Source organism: Belonocnema kinseyi, chromosome 5 (genome assembly GCF_010883055.1).
Source record: "Belonocnema kinseyi isolate 2016_QV_RU_SX_M_011 chromosome 5, B_treatae_v1, whole genome shotgun sequence".
NCBI classification, from domain to species: domain Eukaryota; kingdom Metazoa; phylum Arthropoda; class Insecta; order Hymenoptera; family Cynipidae; genus Belonocnema; species Belonocnema kinseyi.
In genome coordinates this window covers 67182659-67201449 of record NC_046661.1, presented here as the reverse complement: position 1 = coordinate 67201449, position 18791 = coordinate 67182659, and the positions used below count along the sequence as shown (strand labels likewise).

General features: G+C 39.3%; 1 protein-coding gene across 1 annotated transcript in view; it reads left to right on the top strand.

Moving 5' to 3' along the window:
- Positions 1–18791, top strand: part of LOC117173234 (cysteine-rich motor neuron 1 protein) — a 175931-nt gene that overhangs the window by 78750 nt on the left and 78390 nt on the right. The window contains exon 7 of the mRNA XM_033361696.1: positions 14503–14919. Within this exon, the coding sequence (XP_033217587.1) occupies positions 14503–14919 (417 nt within the window). The remainder of the gene's footprint in view (positions 1–14502; positions 14920–18791) is intronic.

The window sequence follows — 18791 nt, the reverse complement described above, 5'->3', positions numbered from 1 at the left end:
TATCAGCCTTGGAGGAGATTATGTTGAGAAATAAAAAAAAAAAATTCTTAAAAACGTTGTTTTTCTTGGTCCGGCCGGAAACTTATCAATCCACCCTCGTATATAAGTTTTTTCATTTGTTTTCTCCCACTCGCAAAATTTTCTCGTTTTCTCAAAAAAAGAAAGTACCCCAAATTGTAGGCAAGTCGGGTAATATTTAGCCTCCAAACATGGTCCTTAAAATTCCCCATGAGATTTAAATGAGATGAATACACAAGAACAAAAAGCTGCATAGCTTTTTCAGTGTAAGATCTAAAAATCCGAATGTGGAAAAGGCTTTTCTTCAGATAAAACTTGATATATTTGAAAATCCATGATTTAAAATAGTACAAAATAGTGATTAATTAAAAATTTTGAATAGCTTATTACTACAGTCATCAACAGAGTACTTGTAAACTTTATCGTATAAAAATATTAATTAAGGTCCTATAAGATAATTCGAGAAAATAAGGAAGAGATTTATTTTCATATTTTTTAATGATTTCTGTTTCATAAAAAATATAAGAAGAAAGCAGTAATTAAATCTAAATCAGAAAAATATTATTGATGTAATGTTTTGATTACTCTGTAATCAGTTCGCCGTAATGCGTCGTAAATACGACGCTCCGCTCAGTGACATCATTCGTAATATTTGTTAGTACTTCTTAGTGCATGTTACAGAAAAAACATCGCGTATGTGTGAATTAATCTAATCTTTCCGTTCAGGTGAATCCCTTAGGATGATAACCATATTTCTTTTGAAATCCAAAGGAAAATATGATTCGTTGAGCCGTAGTTGATAAGCGCCTTAAAAACTCAAAATCATTGATTGGCGCAGGCGTAGCAAGATGTGCCGTAAATCAATTTTTTACATACAGTTCCACTATGAAAGTGCAGATATTTTTTAAACCCTCAGTTCGATAGAAGTCAAGGAAAATTGTTACCGAAACATATATATTTTAGAGGAACAAAGAACTTTGTTTATCCATCGAGAATCAGTAAAGGCACTTAGAAAACGGATCTGATATTTTTGATGATGATAAAAACCCTCCAGAAACAGACCAAATATTTGCAAGAACTCCTTGCGGTCTTTTCTAGCTCGTGTTTCTTCAAAGTGTTGCTTTACAAAGTATTTCTGATTCCAGACCAAGAATTGCAAATTAGTATTAGAGATAGTTGTGTCAACACACATTTATTCGAACTCAACTAATAAGCTCAACTCTTGCAAAGCAGGTTAAATGCGTTACTCTTGGTAACTGATAATATAACAGATTAGTTGCGATCACAAAAACAGGAAGCCTATAAATTATTTCTGGTATTTACTAATATAGAAATTCTGTCGCTCATTTTCTCCCTGTGTAATGATGTGGAAACTTCGGCGTATATCAATTACATTCCTGCTTGCTTCTTTCGTTGTTTTTCTTAACTGGATATGGTTAATTATGATATAAGTGGGTCTACACTATTTTCATAAGCGTCACGTACATCTTCTACCCCACATAGCACACTTCCCGAAAAAAATCTGTTATTTTCTTAGGACTTGGTCCAAGTGGCCGGGAGATAAATCAAGATCTGCCCTAGGTTTATACCTATACTTAAACCTAGGTTAACACGTAGCTTCGTGTCCGCCGCGATTTTTTGTTTTTAACGGCATGCTCCGATACAGTACATTGGCATGTAGTTGACAGCTAGCCTGGTGGCTGATTAAAAATATAGTTACAAGATACACATAGGGCATGTTAATTTTCTCTGACTTTTTCTCTATTTCGCAAAGTATTTCGCGAAATTTACGATCACCATGATCAAAATGTGGCCTTTCGAATACCTGGTATATCTCGAGAATTCTTCTATTATGTCAGAAATGTGAGTAAAAAATAAATTTGCAAACGATTCTAACTGCTCAAATGCGGTTATCTGCTATCCGCTGATTTTATCTTTCGCAAAATTCATATTTGTCTTAAAAATAATCATTTTTCTTAACAAATTTTTTGATTTTTCAACATTTTATTGATCTGAGGATCTCGCAAAGCCCAGGATATTCGAGAAGTTTTCCATCTTTCGTTCGCAAATCCTTCAGAAAAAATATATATTCAGTCAGTGCCGTACCTATGAAAAAAATAATTCTAAGTCGCATTTAACCAACATCCTTAAATTAGTATTATTAAAAACAAAAAATCGCGGCGGGCATGAACCTTATTTTTAAAGTAGGTTTAAGTATAGCTCTAAACCTAAGGCAGACCTTGATTTTTCTACTGGCCACTTGGAATAAATCCTAAGAAAATACCAGGTTTTTTCGGGAAGTGTGCCACGTGGGGTAGAAGATGTACGCGATGCTTGTGAAGATTGTGTAGATCCACTTATATCATAATTAACTGTATCCAGTGCAGAAAAAAGAAAAGAGAAGCGAGCACGAAAGTAATTGATAAACGCCGAAATTTCCACACCATTATACAGGGCTCAACTGAGCGACATAATTGCTATATTAGTAAATACCAGCATTGTCCACTTATTAGTTCATAACATAGAAGATCACTATACTAACCGATCCTTAATCCAGAGGTATCGTGAACTCGTTATTAAGAGTAACGCAATTATTCTGCTTTGCTAGAGTGGAGCTTATCAGTTAAGTTCGAATAAATGTGTAAATGAATAGGTAATAGGTAATAAGTAAATGATAAGGATTCTGTTACACATGCAAATGACAGTTGTGACGTAACGATGTGTAGTTTGTGAGCGCGGAAGAGAGGTAGTCTGGCTAGAGAATTCATAGCGAACGTGTCTCAAAACCCGGACCTAACGTGGCGTAACATTTAGCCTTCGTGGTGTCTCGAGTCCTTCGTGGTGTTTAGACTAATTGTCTGAACAACTCGGACCATTGCGTCGTTGGTTTATTGTATAACTCGTCATTGATTGGTGTTATCAAAATAAACTACTAATTCTGAAATGTCGCGCGTCTTCGCGATTGTATGATCCTGGTGAATTGCGAACCGTCTCACGAGTGAACAAATCATGTTTTCGGAGCTATAAACCTATAAATAAAATCAGGAAGTTCGTGCAAGCAATATGGCTGCCGTTAAATTTTTTCGTTTGAGAACGAGCCCATACAAAGAATCGGAAGTGTACGCGCGGTGCTATTTGTCTGGCAAATGTGTGAACCAGTGCAGTTGTGATCTGTGAATGTAACGGGAAGTTCGAAATGTCTGACGAAAGAGACGCTGTTAAGGCTGTTGTGAATTTAGTAGGACAATTACCTTTAGGAACGGTGAGATTGAATGATGGGACCATCCAGTTGCCCAATGGCAGGATTATTTTTCGGGATTCACTGCTCCGTTTTCCGAACAGATCCTTTCGGTTGCCTGCCGGTAGCTACATCAGCCACCAACAGAAACACAAGTCCCCTCACCCATTCAGCACCAACATCAACCACAACCAACGTATGAGATGCCAGAGCTAGTAGCTGCAATGACTGAATTATTTAATAAAAACGCGGCTCTGTTACAAGCTTCCCAAGAAAGTCAGCGTACTCAACATTATAACATTCTACCAGATCTTTCCCACAACATTCAAAATATTGATAGATTGACGAGCGCTAGTTGTGCAAAGGCATGGCTAAAGCAGCTTGAGTTGACGGTAACGCTACACCAGTGGACAGAGGCCGTAGCTTTCGAGACTGCGCGTAGCCATCTAGAAAAAGCGGCCAAAAATTGGTATTTAGCGAATCTGGAGGAAATCAAGGACTGAAAGATGTTCCGAGCAGCCTTTGTGACCACATTCGCGCACGAGAAATGACTGACAGGAAAATTCAGCGTGATGCAACAACGCTGCCAGGGAGAAAATGAAGACACGAAGGAATATTTCTCCGATAGATTGCACTTATGGAAAGCCGTGGCTTTTGACCTTGATGTAACGAAAATTCAGTTAGCCCTTGAATTTTGGTCAAAGGATTTGAGCATCGCCGTCATGAACAAATCGCACTCCGATATAGACGACTTGCTCAAAGATATAAAGCAGTTTAAAGCTTTGGAAGCGGCAAGAAAGCAAATAATTGGCTCGAGGAGGGAGCACGTGAAATCATTAGTTGATCAACGGAAAGCACGTGCGTCAAGTAGCGAGCAACGAGGATCAATGCAGACAACAGCGAAGGAATCCGAACATGTGCAGCAACATAATTGTAGTTTTAAGAACTTTAAGGATGTGAGTATCAATATAGAGTGTTTTAAAAGTCATGCGAAGGATCACTATTCGAAAGACTTTACTATCAAAAAGGAGGTAAGATTTTACAACTGTAACGAAACAGGACATTTTTCTGCTAATTGTACGAAACCTAAGTTGCCTATAGCTGAATCGAATTTTACCAAGCAACATTTATTCGAGGGAAATAGCAAAAAGTATGGAAAGCGAATTACAATAAAGGACATATAATTTCTCGCGCTGATTGATTCTGGGAATTCAGATTGCTTGATTCGAGTGTCAGCTGTATTAAGGAACGGGTTTGAATTTACAAAAATGCCTAATGAAATAGAAGGTTTCGGTGGAGGTGGAATAATTTCAGATGGAATCATTTTAGAAAATTTGATCGTAGATGGGTGTGAAGCGGAAAGGGTTCGAATTCGTGTAGTACAAGATGACGCTTAAGGGTATGACGTCAAAGTCGGAAGAAAGTATACTGATTTATTACAATTTGCCTATTATCGATACGTCGATACACTTAACTTTGTGTAAAAGGAAGGCTTTCCTTTTCAAACGTATCCAAAGTTAGAAACATGAGACAACTTTTTCAATGAACCCAAAGTAGTAGAAACGGTTAATATAGATTGAGCCACAATAAATTTCATTCGGGTGAAAATAAATAATCAAGACAAACGCATCTTCGGGTTGCGGATAGTAGGTCTCTGTACTCAGGGTTTCTGCTGAATGGACGAAACCCTTTCCCTAGCTTCTCGTGGGAACAACAATGTCAACACCAAACATAGTTGTAGTAAGTGCGGTTAAAAACAACAGAACGCGCAGGGCTCCCGACAATGGGTCGGCCAACAATGCTGACCAATCTAGAGGCTGCATGCTCTGCGGTGCGAGAAACACTTGGAGCTTTCCCACTTTTCGCAGCAACGTCTGCGAAGCCATGCTGAAATACTCCGAAAAAGGGGCTATGTAAGCGGAACGCCTACTCTACCGCAACTAGAACAAGTCGGCAACAGAGAAAGAGTGGCGACACTAAGACCAACCGCGGGCAGGCATCCAATAGAGGAAGAGCGATGCTTTACGACCCGGGGAAACATCAACACCAAGGTTTCTCTCAAGCGTAAAGATCTGGCTGAAATGGATGACGAGCTTCGTGGACATTTTTCCGGAGAATCTGACCTCTGGGCCATCAATTATTGTATGTATAATGCAGCGAGAGCTTTGGGCTATGCGAACCGCAAAACAAAACCAACGGTTGATCATAAGACCAAAAGACGAATGCATCAACTTGCCATAAATCTGGCAGGAATTTTACCGCCAAGGTTCGAAAGTTCGCGCGCGAACTCCGGACCCCTTATCACACACTTAACAAGTCAAAGCTGCTGGCCATTAGGCAGCATATTGTTGGGAGAATACGGATACTATCTGACGCTAAGGGAAGTCTAGAGTGGAGGGAGAGGTGGGTCAGAAAAAATTCAACGTTTCTCTCTGACCCATCTCGACTCTTCCAAGACCGTCCGGTTACTGTCAAACACCCACCCGAACCAGAAGAGGTCGAAGTATTTTGGAGAGAAGTCTACGAAGTGCAGCATAGACTGGACGAAGGCTCAGAAAATATAAATAGCTTCAAGGAGTTATGTGTTGCCCTCATAACACCTGATAAAGAATACCCACCCATCACTACCGTGGAGGTGAAAAAAGTATTAAGAGGGATGAAGAACTATTCCGCACCGGGACCAGATTGTATCAAAACCTTCTAGTGGAAGAAGTTTTCTTCAACCTATCAGCATTTGGCCCGTAGTTTCACCTCATATTTGAAGTCAGAAGAGCCGATTCCGGAGTGGTTGGTGGAAGAGCGCACAATACTCCTGCCGAAAATAGGCAACTTAGCTAAGCCGAAGAATTACAGGCCAACAACTTGTCTGAACATACTTGATAAGTTATTCGCAGCTATCCTAAATGATAGGATTGTTCGGGCAATTGAACCTGTGTGTCAAGAAATGTATGAACAACGAGGCTCAAAGAAAGGCGTAGCCGGATGTCGGGAGAACCTGCTCATCGATAGATGTGTCTGCAAAGATGCAGCATTCTACCAGCGTGATCTATCGATGGCCTGGATTGATTATCGGAAAGCTTTCGATTCGACCTCTCATAGACTTATCATCTGCCTTTGTCAGACAAATGCGCCAAGGTTTATTTGAAGCGAGGAAAACTCAATGGCATCCCTGAAGATCCCTGAAGATACCTAGGCGTGCCACAGAGCCGCATTCAGGATGCGACATCTATAAAGGATACGCTCCGAAGCAGATACAAACGTCTCATCCGACAGATTTGGTCTTCCGAACTGTCGACGAGGAATAAAGTATCTGCAACGAACATGCTTGCCGTCCCGGTATTACTCTATTCATTTGGAATAGTTCCATGGACGAAGAACGAGCGCAGATCCCTTGATATCGGGACAAGAAAGGTTATGCACATGAACAAAAGCATGCACCTTAAGTCTTCCGTTCCGCAACTGTACATCTCACTTCGTCAAGGGGGTTGCGGAATATTGAGTCTTGAAATTCTTCACAACAGGATTATTATCGGTACAGCACATAGAATCGCAAATGGAAGAGACCCTCTTCTTAAAATGGTCAGGAATCACGCAAAAATGGGCAAAGGAGCGATTCTGTACAAAGAAGCGGAGGAGGCTGCTGAAACACTCGGACTTGACTTCAGTAGTAGGGGTGAGCAAAATGCATCAAATCTTATCTATCTTTAGTACTCACTCCTGAAAGCCCGGATTAAGAAAGCACAAGAGAAAAACTTTCATGAACAGCTCCACGATAAGAGGATGCACGGTATCTTCCACAGAAATGTGAAGGTTCAGTCAATGTCTTGTGAGCTAACGGATGGTTTCATTTTTGCATGCCAAGACGGTGTCATTTCCAACTTAACATACCGTCGCTACATTTTGAGCCAAAACATTTCTGATGATAGCTGCAGGGCGTGCCACGCACACCCAGAGCATTTAGCTCACATACTATCTAGTTGTCCAACTCACGCGGGACCGACCTACATTCAAAGCACAATACGGCACTAAGAGTACTTTATTACCATCTCTGTCACTTTTACGGCATTAACTATAATATAGCTCCTCTAGTTGCTCCTAGGGAAATAGAGTCAAATGTCGATAATGGGAAGTGCCGCATATACTGGAACTTTATATTCTCGACAATTGTTTCTGTTACTCGCTCGAGGCCTGACATGGTTCTCCTTGACTTCGAGAAGCGAACCATGTTCGTTATCGAATTTTCGGCACCAGCTGACAAAAACATCGTAACCAAGAAAAATGCAAAGAAAGAGAGGTATCGAGACCTTATAAGGAAGTTGCAACGATTGCACCCGGAATATTCTGTTAAACTAATCGTCCTTATCATCGGCGCTCTTGGAAGTACCATGCTTTCACTTGCTAATGGCCTAAAAAGCATCCCTGCGTGTCAAGAATATGCTAAAACACTTGCGGGAAAAATGCAGAAGGATGACGGCTTAGACGAACTGTACGGAGCAGAAATGTTTGCCGTTCTTGATTTAGTGAACGGTTACTTTCAAATGCCTCTGACGGAAAGTGCAAAAAAAACAGCTTATATCACACAAGACGAAACCGGTAAATTTGAGCGTGCCATGTTTGGCTTAATAAACGCGCCATTTTACTTTTCGAAATTGATGAAGATTGTGTTTGCTCCTCATGGGAATAAATTAGCTTTGACTTATTATGACGACATCTTAGTTCATCCTAAATCTTGAGATGTTCTAATGCAAAAAGTAGATACAATTTTAGGCTTACTAAGAGATACCGGATTAACGTCAAACATTGAGAAATCTAAATTTGGTCTCGAAAAGGTTGAATATTCAGACAATATGTTCGGAAAATATGGAATTGATAAAGGAAAAAGGAAACTGCGCGCGATCTTGGAATTTCGTATTTTTGGTGATTTTGACGGAGTACGTAATTGTATAGGCTTAGCTAGTTTTTTTCGAAGATTCATATCACAATTCGCATGTTTGGTGGCTCCGTTGACTGAATTATTAAAAAAGATGTAAAATTTTAATGGGATGAAAGAAGGGAAAAAGGGTTTTTAAACGGCTCAAGATAAAATGGCGTTTAAACCGATTCTAGCTTATTGCAAACCTGAAGCCTTATGAACTGAGCTGCATACCAATGCATGCGCCGAGGGGTTGGGGGCGATGTTACTACAGTGTAATGAGAATGAAATGTTACAACTAGCCTATGCACAGTAAAAACGTGGGGGTATATTTTGTTGCAAGTAAAATTATAACGGTGTTCACTGTACCTCGTTTGGGATTCAAATATCTTTCGAACTTTGGGTACGACATACCAAGTATATAGAGTACGAAATACCGACTAGGTGGGGTACGAAAAGTCAGATGTTACTGTTTTGAAGTTTTTACAGCTGATGTCAAGCATTCTATGGTCTTAGAAAAGTTGAAGGCATGCGGATTCCACTTTGTGAAACTAGGTTTTGAGGTATGAGCATGATTGAAATTACCAGGGGTGGGGTTCCGATGCCCACTAATTTAGTTTATCGAATCTCTCTTTCTAACGCATGAATGTTTAGAATGTTTATTAATTTGATCAAATAGTTTTTATTTTGATCAAATTGAATTTGCACGTTTTCCTAATATTTTTTTTTAATTTAGCCAAATTTGATGATGCTATTAATGCGCGTATAGAAAGACCTTTTCATCTTAAATATCAAACAACTTCATGCTTCGAGAATTTAGCATTCATATATTCTACTTTTCTAGTGATCTTAACATGCCTATGCTTCACTATGTATTCTTATTAAGGTATGAATCATTCAAGATAAAAAGTTATATTCTGAGCAAACGCGGATATCTCTAGCATGCGCAGTAGTGATTATTTTGTACTTTTAAATCGACACAGAGCTGTGCATAACCTAAAAATGCACAGGAATAACTACTGCGAATGTCAGAGATATCCGCCTTCTGCCACCACTGGCTAGTCTGGGGGATAATCTATCTCTATCGCACAGCAACGTGATTGGTCTTTTCAACTTTGCTCCAAAGTAGTTCTTCACTTGCGCATACATGCAAACTATCTAACCTTCATTTACAGGTCTCTTTTATTCTACCAATAACTCTGCCATTGCCTCATTCCCTCCAGTTACATATGCGCTAACATTTATAATATTAAGTATTTCAAGTTGTGACGTAAGCTAGCAAGATGTCTGCACAATCAGGGCTATAATAAAAATAAAGTTTAGTCCCATGCATTTGGTATTGTTGTTTAGCCCTCAGAGTGTAGACATCTTGGATATCCCCACCTAATCTGAAAAACATAATGACTCAATTTTGCAAAGTGCGAACAACGCATCTGCTAAACTTCAATGACCATGACGTACAATTAGCAAAGCTGTAAAAATAATAAGCAATGCCTTTAGACATGGCTATTTCAAATCTGAAAAAGTATGTGAGAAGTTACGAACGTGTAGATTATGCGTTGAATGACGTTTTTCATTTCGTACCCCAAGAAGCGGACACGTCATACGCAAAGTAGTTGGTACTTCATACCCCCAAGCTAAACATAAACCAGACCAGCAAGCAGGGGAATTGCACCCAATTCCTATCGGAGGTCGGTCCTTCGCAATAGTACACCAAGATCATCTAGGACCGTTCGTATTATCCGCGCGAGGTAACCAATATATTTTGGTAGCGATCTATAACGTTACTAAAGGACACCGCACTAAATGTATGGGAAAATGGCTTTCGGTGGATTTAGCTAAATATCCGTAAAAAAATTCCATAAAAATAGTCAGTTTTAGCGCTATCCGGCGCTAAGCGCTCAAGATCAGTGAATAAAACGAATTACAACAGATTTTGTTACAAAAGCGATGTCAACCTAGAAATCACGGTTCAGATCGTGGTCTGTCATATTTCCGCCTACATCGTTGACTCATATAGCGCGCTTCTCAGAACGGGAAAACGCTAAGCGCAGAAGAGTTGAACTTGACTAATAAATCACTTTTTCAAAGGCCTTTCACAAAAGAAATGACAGACAAACATACCGTCGTCGATGGAAATAATGAGTGAATGCTGCATGATGAACGACTGTCACTTTTTAAAGCAAAACGCGAACGACTTCAGAATGAGCAACAAACTGAAAGTAGGCCTTTCACTTATTATTTCTATTGACGATGGTATGCTTGTCATTTCTTTTGTGAAAGGTCTCGAGAGCGGATAGTAATTTTATTGGTAAGCTTAGGAAGAAAAATTCCTATCTGTTCCCTTCTGTATTAATTGTGTTGTATTTCTTATTCCCTTTTTGTGTTTAGTTTCTTGTGTTTGTTTTTTTTTGTTGTTTCTGAATTTTTCCTTCGTTTATTAATATATTCATCTGCCTTTCAAGACCATAAGAGCTTGTTTCTCTTATGGTTTAAAAATAGCATTCAGAGTTCGAGTTAATTGCTATGTGTGCGATAGTCTATCAACTAGCACAAATGGCTCGAATTGATGGAAATAATAATCCTGATAGGTAAAACAATGCAATTTTTAGACGCCTTTAACTTCGAAGACCACCACTTGAAGTCGCCGATGAGAGTGGGTTATGTCTTAATTGCAATCAATCGATTCGCAATGAGATAGAGGAGTTCCAACCTGACCCAGGCTGTTTAAGCCTAAATGTTCTTACACAATCAGGCAGGTAAACGTGCATGTTCTGTAATGCTGATGTTAATACTCCAAGGCTTTCAACTGAATGTAGAGTTAACGCTTTTATTGTCATGGGCATTTTCATTCCAGAAGAAACAAGAGCATGCTTAAATCATTTGGATGAACATGGTTTCATCTTAGTTCCCTTGCTTCCTGTACTACAAGCAATTGATAGACCGTATAGGATTCGGGGACAGCAGTTACTTCTGTTTTTGCAGCAACTTCGTAACGAAGCAAATGTTCATGCGGCCGCGGCGTTTAATAGTCAGGATAGTTTCACTAATGAAGAGTTTGAAGCTATTGCTCCTGTAACAAAGAAAAAATTTAGGGAATTGTATGCATTTTGTGATCCTATTCCTCAGTTACATGGACATGGTGCCAAATACGTGAGGAAAAAAGATCTGCTGAATTTCCTTTGCAAAATGCGTCAAATTCTTTCTGATGAATTTCTCAAAATGATTTTTCATTATTCGAGCCGGTAAGCTACAAGCATGGCCATTTCTACTGTGAGAGAGTATTTAATGCAGCGATTTGTGCCTGGTAACATTGGATTTAATGCGATAAGCAAAGAGGAATTCATTGAAAGACACGTGACATCATTCGCCAATGAACTTCATAATCCACAACCAGAAATCCCCAGAGCTATTGCTATCATCGATGGAACTTATGCTTACATGCAGAAGAGCAGTAACTTTCGCGTACTTAGACAGTCATTCTGCAAACATAAAGGACGTCACTTGGTAAAACCTGCTCTCATTGTTGTTCAAGACGGATACATACTTGAAATACAAGGACCATATTTTTCATGAAACAATGACGCACAAATGCTTATTAACGAATTTGAAAGAGATGTGGAAGGTATAAGAAAAATTTTCGACATTGGTGATATTTTTATAGAGGACCGTGGATATAGAGATGCCCAACCACTTTTAGAACGCTTAGGAATTGTGTCCAAGATACCACCATTTCTCCAACAAGGACAGAGTTAATTCGTAACGGAAGAAGCAAACGAAGCTCAGCTAATAATGAAATCTAGATGGATAGTGGAATCCAGAAATGGCCACATAAAGTCCATTTTCAAGTTCTTCGAGAAAACCATTCCGATGGCTCATGTACACTATCTCAGGGACTTCTTTCGTATTACTGGTGTCATAATTAATCGATACCATCCTGTTATCGAGATGCAAGGCGCTACAGCAGAGCTTGCAAGAGAATATATAGCGAGAGCTCGTGAGCCAAATATTGTGCAACCGCGCGTAGAAGTGGACAATATGCGCTACGGAAATGCAAATTGGAATCGCCGGCATGAACTTCAAGTACCACCATTTCCTCGCCTTACATTGGAAGAAATACGCGACATAACAATTTACGTGTATCAAGTAGAACTTGCCCCATCTTACTTTCAAGACAAGCTGCAACGAGAAGAAGATGAGGAGTTTCAACTAGATACGCGACTTAATGAACCTGGTTTGATCAGAGTACGAGTATTTTCTCGTTTTCGAAATACGACAAGGTACCAGCTGTGGATAGCGTTCAATGAGATTGATGACATAGGACCAGACAATAATGAAACGCTTTTCAGTTATTACTGCACATGTAAGTCAGGGGCCAGAATTCTTGGCGCTTGCGCACATATTGCAAGCGTTTTATGGTTCCTGGGTTATGCACGTCACCAGCTATACGTAAAGTATCCTCAAACTTCCTTGCTACAAAGGATTCTAGACGCTGCTAATAGAGGTGAACAAGCGAACCCGAATCAAGAGCCAGAAATAGTTTAATATTTCGCAAAAGCTACTGGGATTGGTTCTATTCGCTGATCATGGGTGCTTAGCGTTCGGCCCTCTTGCGAAGGGTACACTATTATCGGAATGCGCGCACTAGTTACTAATGTTACTTTGGGTACCATTTCTGCCTTTAAAGAAGTGATTAATTAGTCAAGTTGAAATCTTGGGCGCTTCGAATTTAATCGTTTTGAGAAGCGCGCTATATGAGTCAACGGTGTAGGCAAAAATATGACAGACCACGATCAGAACTGTGATTTCTATGTTGACCTCGCTTTTGTAACAAAATCTGTTGTAATTCGTTTTATTCACTGATCTTGAGCGCTTAGCGCCACATAGCGCTAAAACCGTCCATTTTTTTGGATTTTTTACGGATATTTCATCCGGCACTTATAACCTCAAAAATGACAAAGTTTCAGCTAAATCCACCGAAAGCCATTTTCCCATATATTTAGTGCGGGGTCCTTTGCACAATTGTATGCCGTTAGAAACACTAAGGCGAAGGATAGGTACCATAAATCTTTTGTGAAATATTTAAGGTTTAGGTTAGGCGAAATTGTCGTTGTAAAGAGCCTAAAAAGTCTACCGACGGATCAACGAAATTGCAGGCGAGAAATAAGGGATCTTTAGTAATTACGGGAATGCTCCTCGCAAACACTTATTGAATTCCATGCTTGATTGCGAAAGGTAAATTAAAACTAGCAAAAATGGCTCACGTAAGTCAGATGAAAATATGGCGTAGATATGAAAGCGATAGTGATAGTGAAAGCGATGAAGATAAAAGTGACAACGAGGAAGATAGCCCTCCTATAATAATTCAAAATGTATCATTAACCATTGATTAGAGTTATGTTATGAAAATTAGCCGAGTGTTAGTAACTTTAAGTTTTCAAAATAATCTAGTTACATTTCACTAGCATGTTAGTTGACAGTCGTATCGTAACGATTCGTAGTTTGTGAGCGCGAAAGAGAGGCAGTCTGTCTAGAGAATTCATAGCGAACGTGTCTCGAAACCAGGGCCCAACGTGGCGTAACATTTAGCCTTCGTGGTGTCTCTAGGCCTTCGTGGTGTTTAGATTAATTCTGTGAACAGCTCGGACCATTGTGTCGTTGCTTTATTGTATAACATATCATTGATTGGTGTTATTAAAATAAACTATTAATTCTGAAGTTCCGCGCGTTTTCAGAATTTTCCTACCCACTATATGCCTGATGATTAGGATCGTCAATTCACTAATTATAATTTATATTTAACAATGTAATAAATTTTTCGCAAGGAATTATTAAATATAGACCCATTAGTTGCTCCAAGTGAACTAGGTTAGATGCAGTGATTATGGTGTAAGTGAAATGCAACGCAGCTTTTTGATTTTCATACATAAATTATGAAACTCACATTAATTGTAAAACAAATTAACTGAATAAGTTAAATCAGCTTATTACGACTAAAGATTAAAAAATTAAAAAAAGGGTTTTAACCATTCTAAACTGCCATAGCTCCGTCAATATTTCGAATTCGCCAAAAATGTTGAGTTGTTGTTTCTTCACTACCTGACATGAACTCGTCTCGCAATCAAAGTTACAGGAAAATAATGTAGACTCAAGCGTCAAAATGCGCAATCTTTCCAAATCCTGTGCATTTTTCGTGCACCACTCCTAATCCCTTGAAATCCGAAAGCATGTCTCCTACATGTCGTTGCAAGAGCCTTATTTTTGGCAAGAATATTAAACATCATGCCTGATAAAACGACTGTATTTTATATTTAATTATTCGCATGATTTACAGTGTGCGAGTACCTTCGGGATTTCCACAAATATATGGAAGGAACCCGGGACGGAATGGTCTTGGCGATTCCAACACCTCAATGTGAAAACGATGGTTCTTATAAGGCCCTTCAGTGTCACAATGATGTATGTTCCTGTGTAAACCAAATTGGTGTCACTTTGCAAAGCAACATAGACGTAAACCGTGTTAACTGCAAGGAAATAAGGGATCTCATAAGCAGATGCGCTAAATTTTCCTGTGATTTAAAATGCCCTTATGGTTACGAGGTGGATGCGTCTGGATGTGAACAATGTCGATGTAAAGATCCTTGTAAGGAAGTGGCGTGTGGTAACCATCAAGCATGTGCAATGATCGACGTTAACTGCGGACCTGGTCAATATTGTCCTGCAGTGCCTGTCTGCTTAACTACGAAACCTGGTAAGAAAGCAATCGTTTGATATCTACATATAATACATATAATTTGACTCTTCCCCTTGATAATAACCCTAGCATACATTTCGTATATGACATCATTCCTAACAGTATTTTTCCAGTTCCTCAAAAAAAGAACTTATTAAAAATTAAAATTACTTCTTGAAACAAGAAACCTTGCGCGCTTCAATTCGATCCTTATATTGTTTACTATATATAGTAACTTAACTATGTAGTTACGGTTATAAGTAACGTAACTATATCTAGCTCCCTTTTTTCTAACTAACGTAGCTGTGACTAGATATGATTATTATTAATATTAGGAATATTGTATAAAAAAGTTATCGCGGAATGCTGAATCTCAAACCAGCGGAGAAAACTTCTGGAACTCTTGGCCTCAACTTTAATGTCAAGGGTGAGCAAAATGCATAAAATATTATCACTCTCGACAAGAGAATACATGGTATCTTCAACAAAAATGTAACTTATGTTTTCTCTACTCAAATAACCTAGATTTAAATAGGGCACGGAGGGTTTAATTTCGGCGAGACAAGACGGTGTTATTACCACTATAGCATACTTTTTCCACATTTTAGACTAAGGAAATCCCAATGATAGCTGCAGAGCGTATCTTGCACACCCTAGATACGATAACGCATACCCTAGATAAGAACCTAGGATACGTCATAAAATAAAGGCGCTGAACCTCTGCTTCTGCCTCTGGTTGTATTAGGCCATCCACCTTTAGAGGATGTGGTGGTGTTGGATCATCAATAGGTTAAGGAAGAACATAAATTGCTCCCGCTTGACCATTTGACACGGCTTCTTCTAAATGATATTCATTGCCTTCGTTTTTCCATGCCAAATCAACCTGTTGTTTAATCTCCATTACATGGATAAAAGTCACTTCTGGATGCTTTCTTAAAGCTACCATCTGCTACTCTACCGGTTTTTAGTCGCTCATTTCCTGATGTTTGAGAAAGTTTCTTACTATGCGATATGTGTTTAATAAAACCATCTTCTGAGCTGCTGTGAATACCCTATTGACTCCTGAATGTGTAAGATGTTCAGTGTATCTTGTGTGCACATTGCCTGTAGACGAAATCACAATGGGATGAATAGATGCACGATTAACATTCCTGCATATGGTCTTTACTTCATGCCTTAACTCGCTAAACATGCGGATCTTGGTTGTATAGGTTGACTGCAAATTTCGGTTAAGCGGACAAACAATGTCGGTGATGTAGACTCTTCCGCCTTTTTTCTCTCCTCAAGATGTCAGATCGATTGACGCGGATGTAATGATCCGTTTGAATAGTAACGTCCCTGTATAAGATGTAATCTTAGATTTCTAAAACGGCCATTGGAATGCATCTATAGAAATACATCCATTCTTTTAAGAGTCCTAGGTTTAGGGAAAGTTGTTGATGTATAATGCCCGCTACATCATTATGTCTGTGCGTATATTCTCTCTGAACTATTAAGCGACAACCATCAATAATGTGCTTGACGGATTCGTTGGTATCTCCACATAATCGGCACCGATCAACCACATCTTGTTGTAACACCTGTTTTCGATTATTCCTGGTACTGATAGAGAACACCCTTTTTTAGCCAAATATTGGATGCCTCACTACCCACTTTATTTTGATCTAACGTTTTGCGCGCTCCCCATGGATTGCTTTCTGCCTCCATTGTATATCTAATTACTCTATGGTTTCTTGCGTTGATATTCAAGGCCCCATCGCTGAATTTCTGTGGTGCATTCGGTGCTTCGTCATTTCTACGCGAACAATTCTGTTTAACTTTTCAACGTCGGTTTTAGACCATTTTATGAGCCCGAAGGAGCACGTGGGGACAGGGATGGCATATGTGCTGATTGCCCTGATTTTTTTGCCAATTTGAGAAAACTCTTTATAATCAATCTGAGTCTTGCAGTAAAGGCAGTCGTTAGGCTTGTATTAACTATCGTATGCTGAATACACGTAGATTCAAGAATACCCATTTATTTATATGTTTGGCCTGCAGCCATTGCTTCGATGTCATTTTCGAACTTGTTTTTTAACTCTGCGGCCCCTAATTTCCCTCTGATTAAATACACTGTTCTACATTTATCTAGTCCGAACTCCATATGGATATCATTGGAAAGCTGCTTTGTGACATTAATCATTGCTGCAGTTTCTGGCCTGAACTTGAGCCGTATTGCGCTTAAGGAGTCTCCTTGAAATATACTCATCGTAAAGCGTATTGATCTAGTTATCCTTGGTTGTCCATGTTCAAAATACTTGATTCTTGTATGCCAGATCCTTGTCGAATGACTTAGAAATTCAATAACGTGTGGGCAGATTTTATAAGGTTTTAATACCTCAAGCAAATAATCATGCAACACGGAAGGAAACGCTTGCTTGTAGTCAATGTATGTCATGTGTAAGTTCCTTTGATGCTTACAAGCTTGAGTCATGGCAACAGCGTCTATAGTGACTAGATCTTTTAGCCTCGCGAGTTTTTACAACATCTTTTTTGTTCTTCTGTAATAATGTCATTCACGTTACAATGAGAATATGTCTTATCTGCAATGATAGCTGTAAGAAATTTATAAATTGTTGGAAGACAGGCTATCGGTCGAAATTCAGATGGATTTTGAGTCGCTGTTTTTTTTTGGTAAGATATACGTAGTACTCTAGAGCATAAAGCCTGGAAATAGATCTGGGTGATCAATGATCTTCTGAAAACACCTTGCCAACGCAAGATGCACACTCGTCAAGTACTTTTACCGGAAGTTGTGCACCATGTTCGGACTTGGAGCTTTCCAATTACTTGCCCTTTTCAAGACCGTTGAAACATGTAAAGCTGTGATGTTTGTCAGTTGCATTTCAGGGCTATAGCTTGCTCTTTCTTCCTCCAGTTTAAACCACGCAGTGTCCAAATTGCATCTGTTCATTTTTCTCCAAACAGGCGACCAGTAGTTAGTCATATCTTCCAATCGAGGGACTTCGGTGTCTTGCTGGTTATTTGGCTTTACTCTCACTTCACGATAGAACCTTCTTTCACCTGTCTAAAAGTTTCGATTTTGTTGCCTTCGTGCACTACTTTTCTTGTATCGACGCAGTCTAGCAGTAAGAACATCAAGTCTCTGTCGTTGGGAGTCTATAGTCTCATCCAATATTGCTGGTGTTAATGTCTCGATGTGCCGAGGGTGGATGATTTTAGTAACATGGTTTATCAGCTTTCTGGTTCTATTTCCTTTTTTATACCGAGTTAATCGACCCAATTCGCTCCTTACTTTGCTGACATCCATATCCAATCTGATCTTCCATGGTGGATCTTGATCCCTTGCTGGGACGAAAACTGCATTTGCAAACCTAGTTTTCTCGCTCAACGTTCTAACGGTTGCCAAAGCTGCACAGTATACAATATTTTGCACCTCTAACGCATTTTGTACTACGCTGAAATACGTATGTAAAACCTTGCAGTCGAGATGTGCTATTAGTGCACGCAGATCATTTTTTATGTTTATTTTGGGCAGCGAATGCCTTAGTTTTGGTTCTACATATCAAAACTCTAGCAAAGCATCACAAAAATTTCTTTCAAGGTGCGGTAGTTTCTCAGAGATTTTCCTATCTACATCATCGTTATTAGTATGCGGATGTGGTTCTAATGGATCCGGTACATGACGTTAATTATCCCTAGCACATATGTCTTCAGCTTCAATCAAGCCTTCGTTGTCCACATTTTCCAAGGCGAGTTCCTCAATAAGAAGCTGCGGTTCCACTTCCATTTTGTTACGAGGGTAGTTCAATAAGTCCTTAGAATGACCAACAGATGGCGCGCGAATCGCTCCAAATCATCTGTTTTCAGTCAGCACCACTCCCGACTAG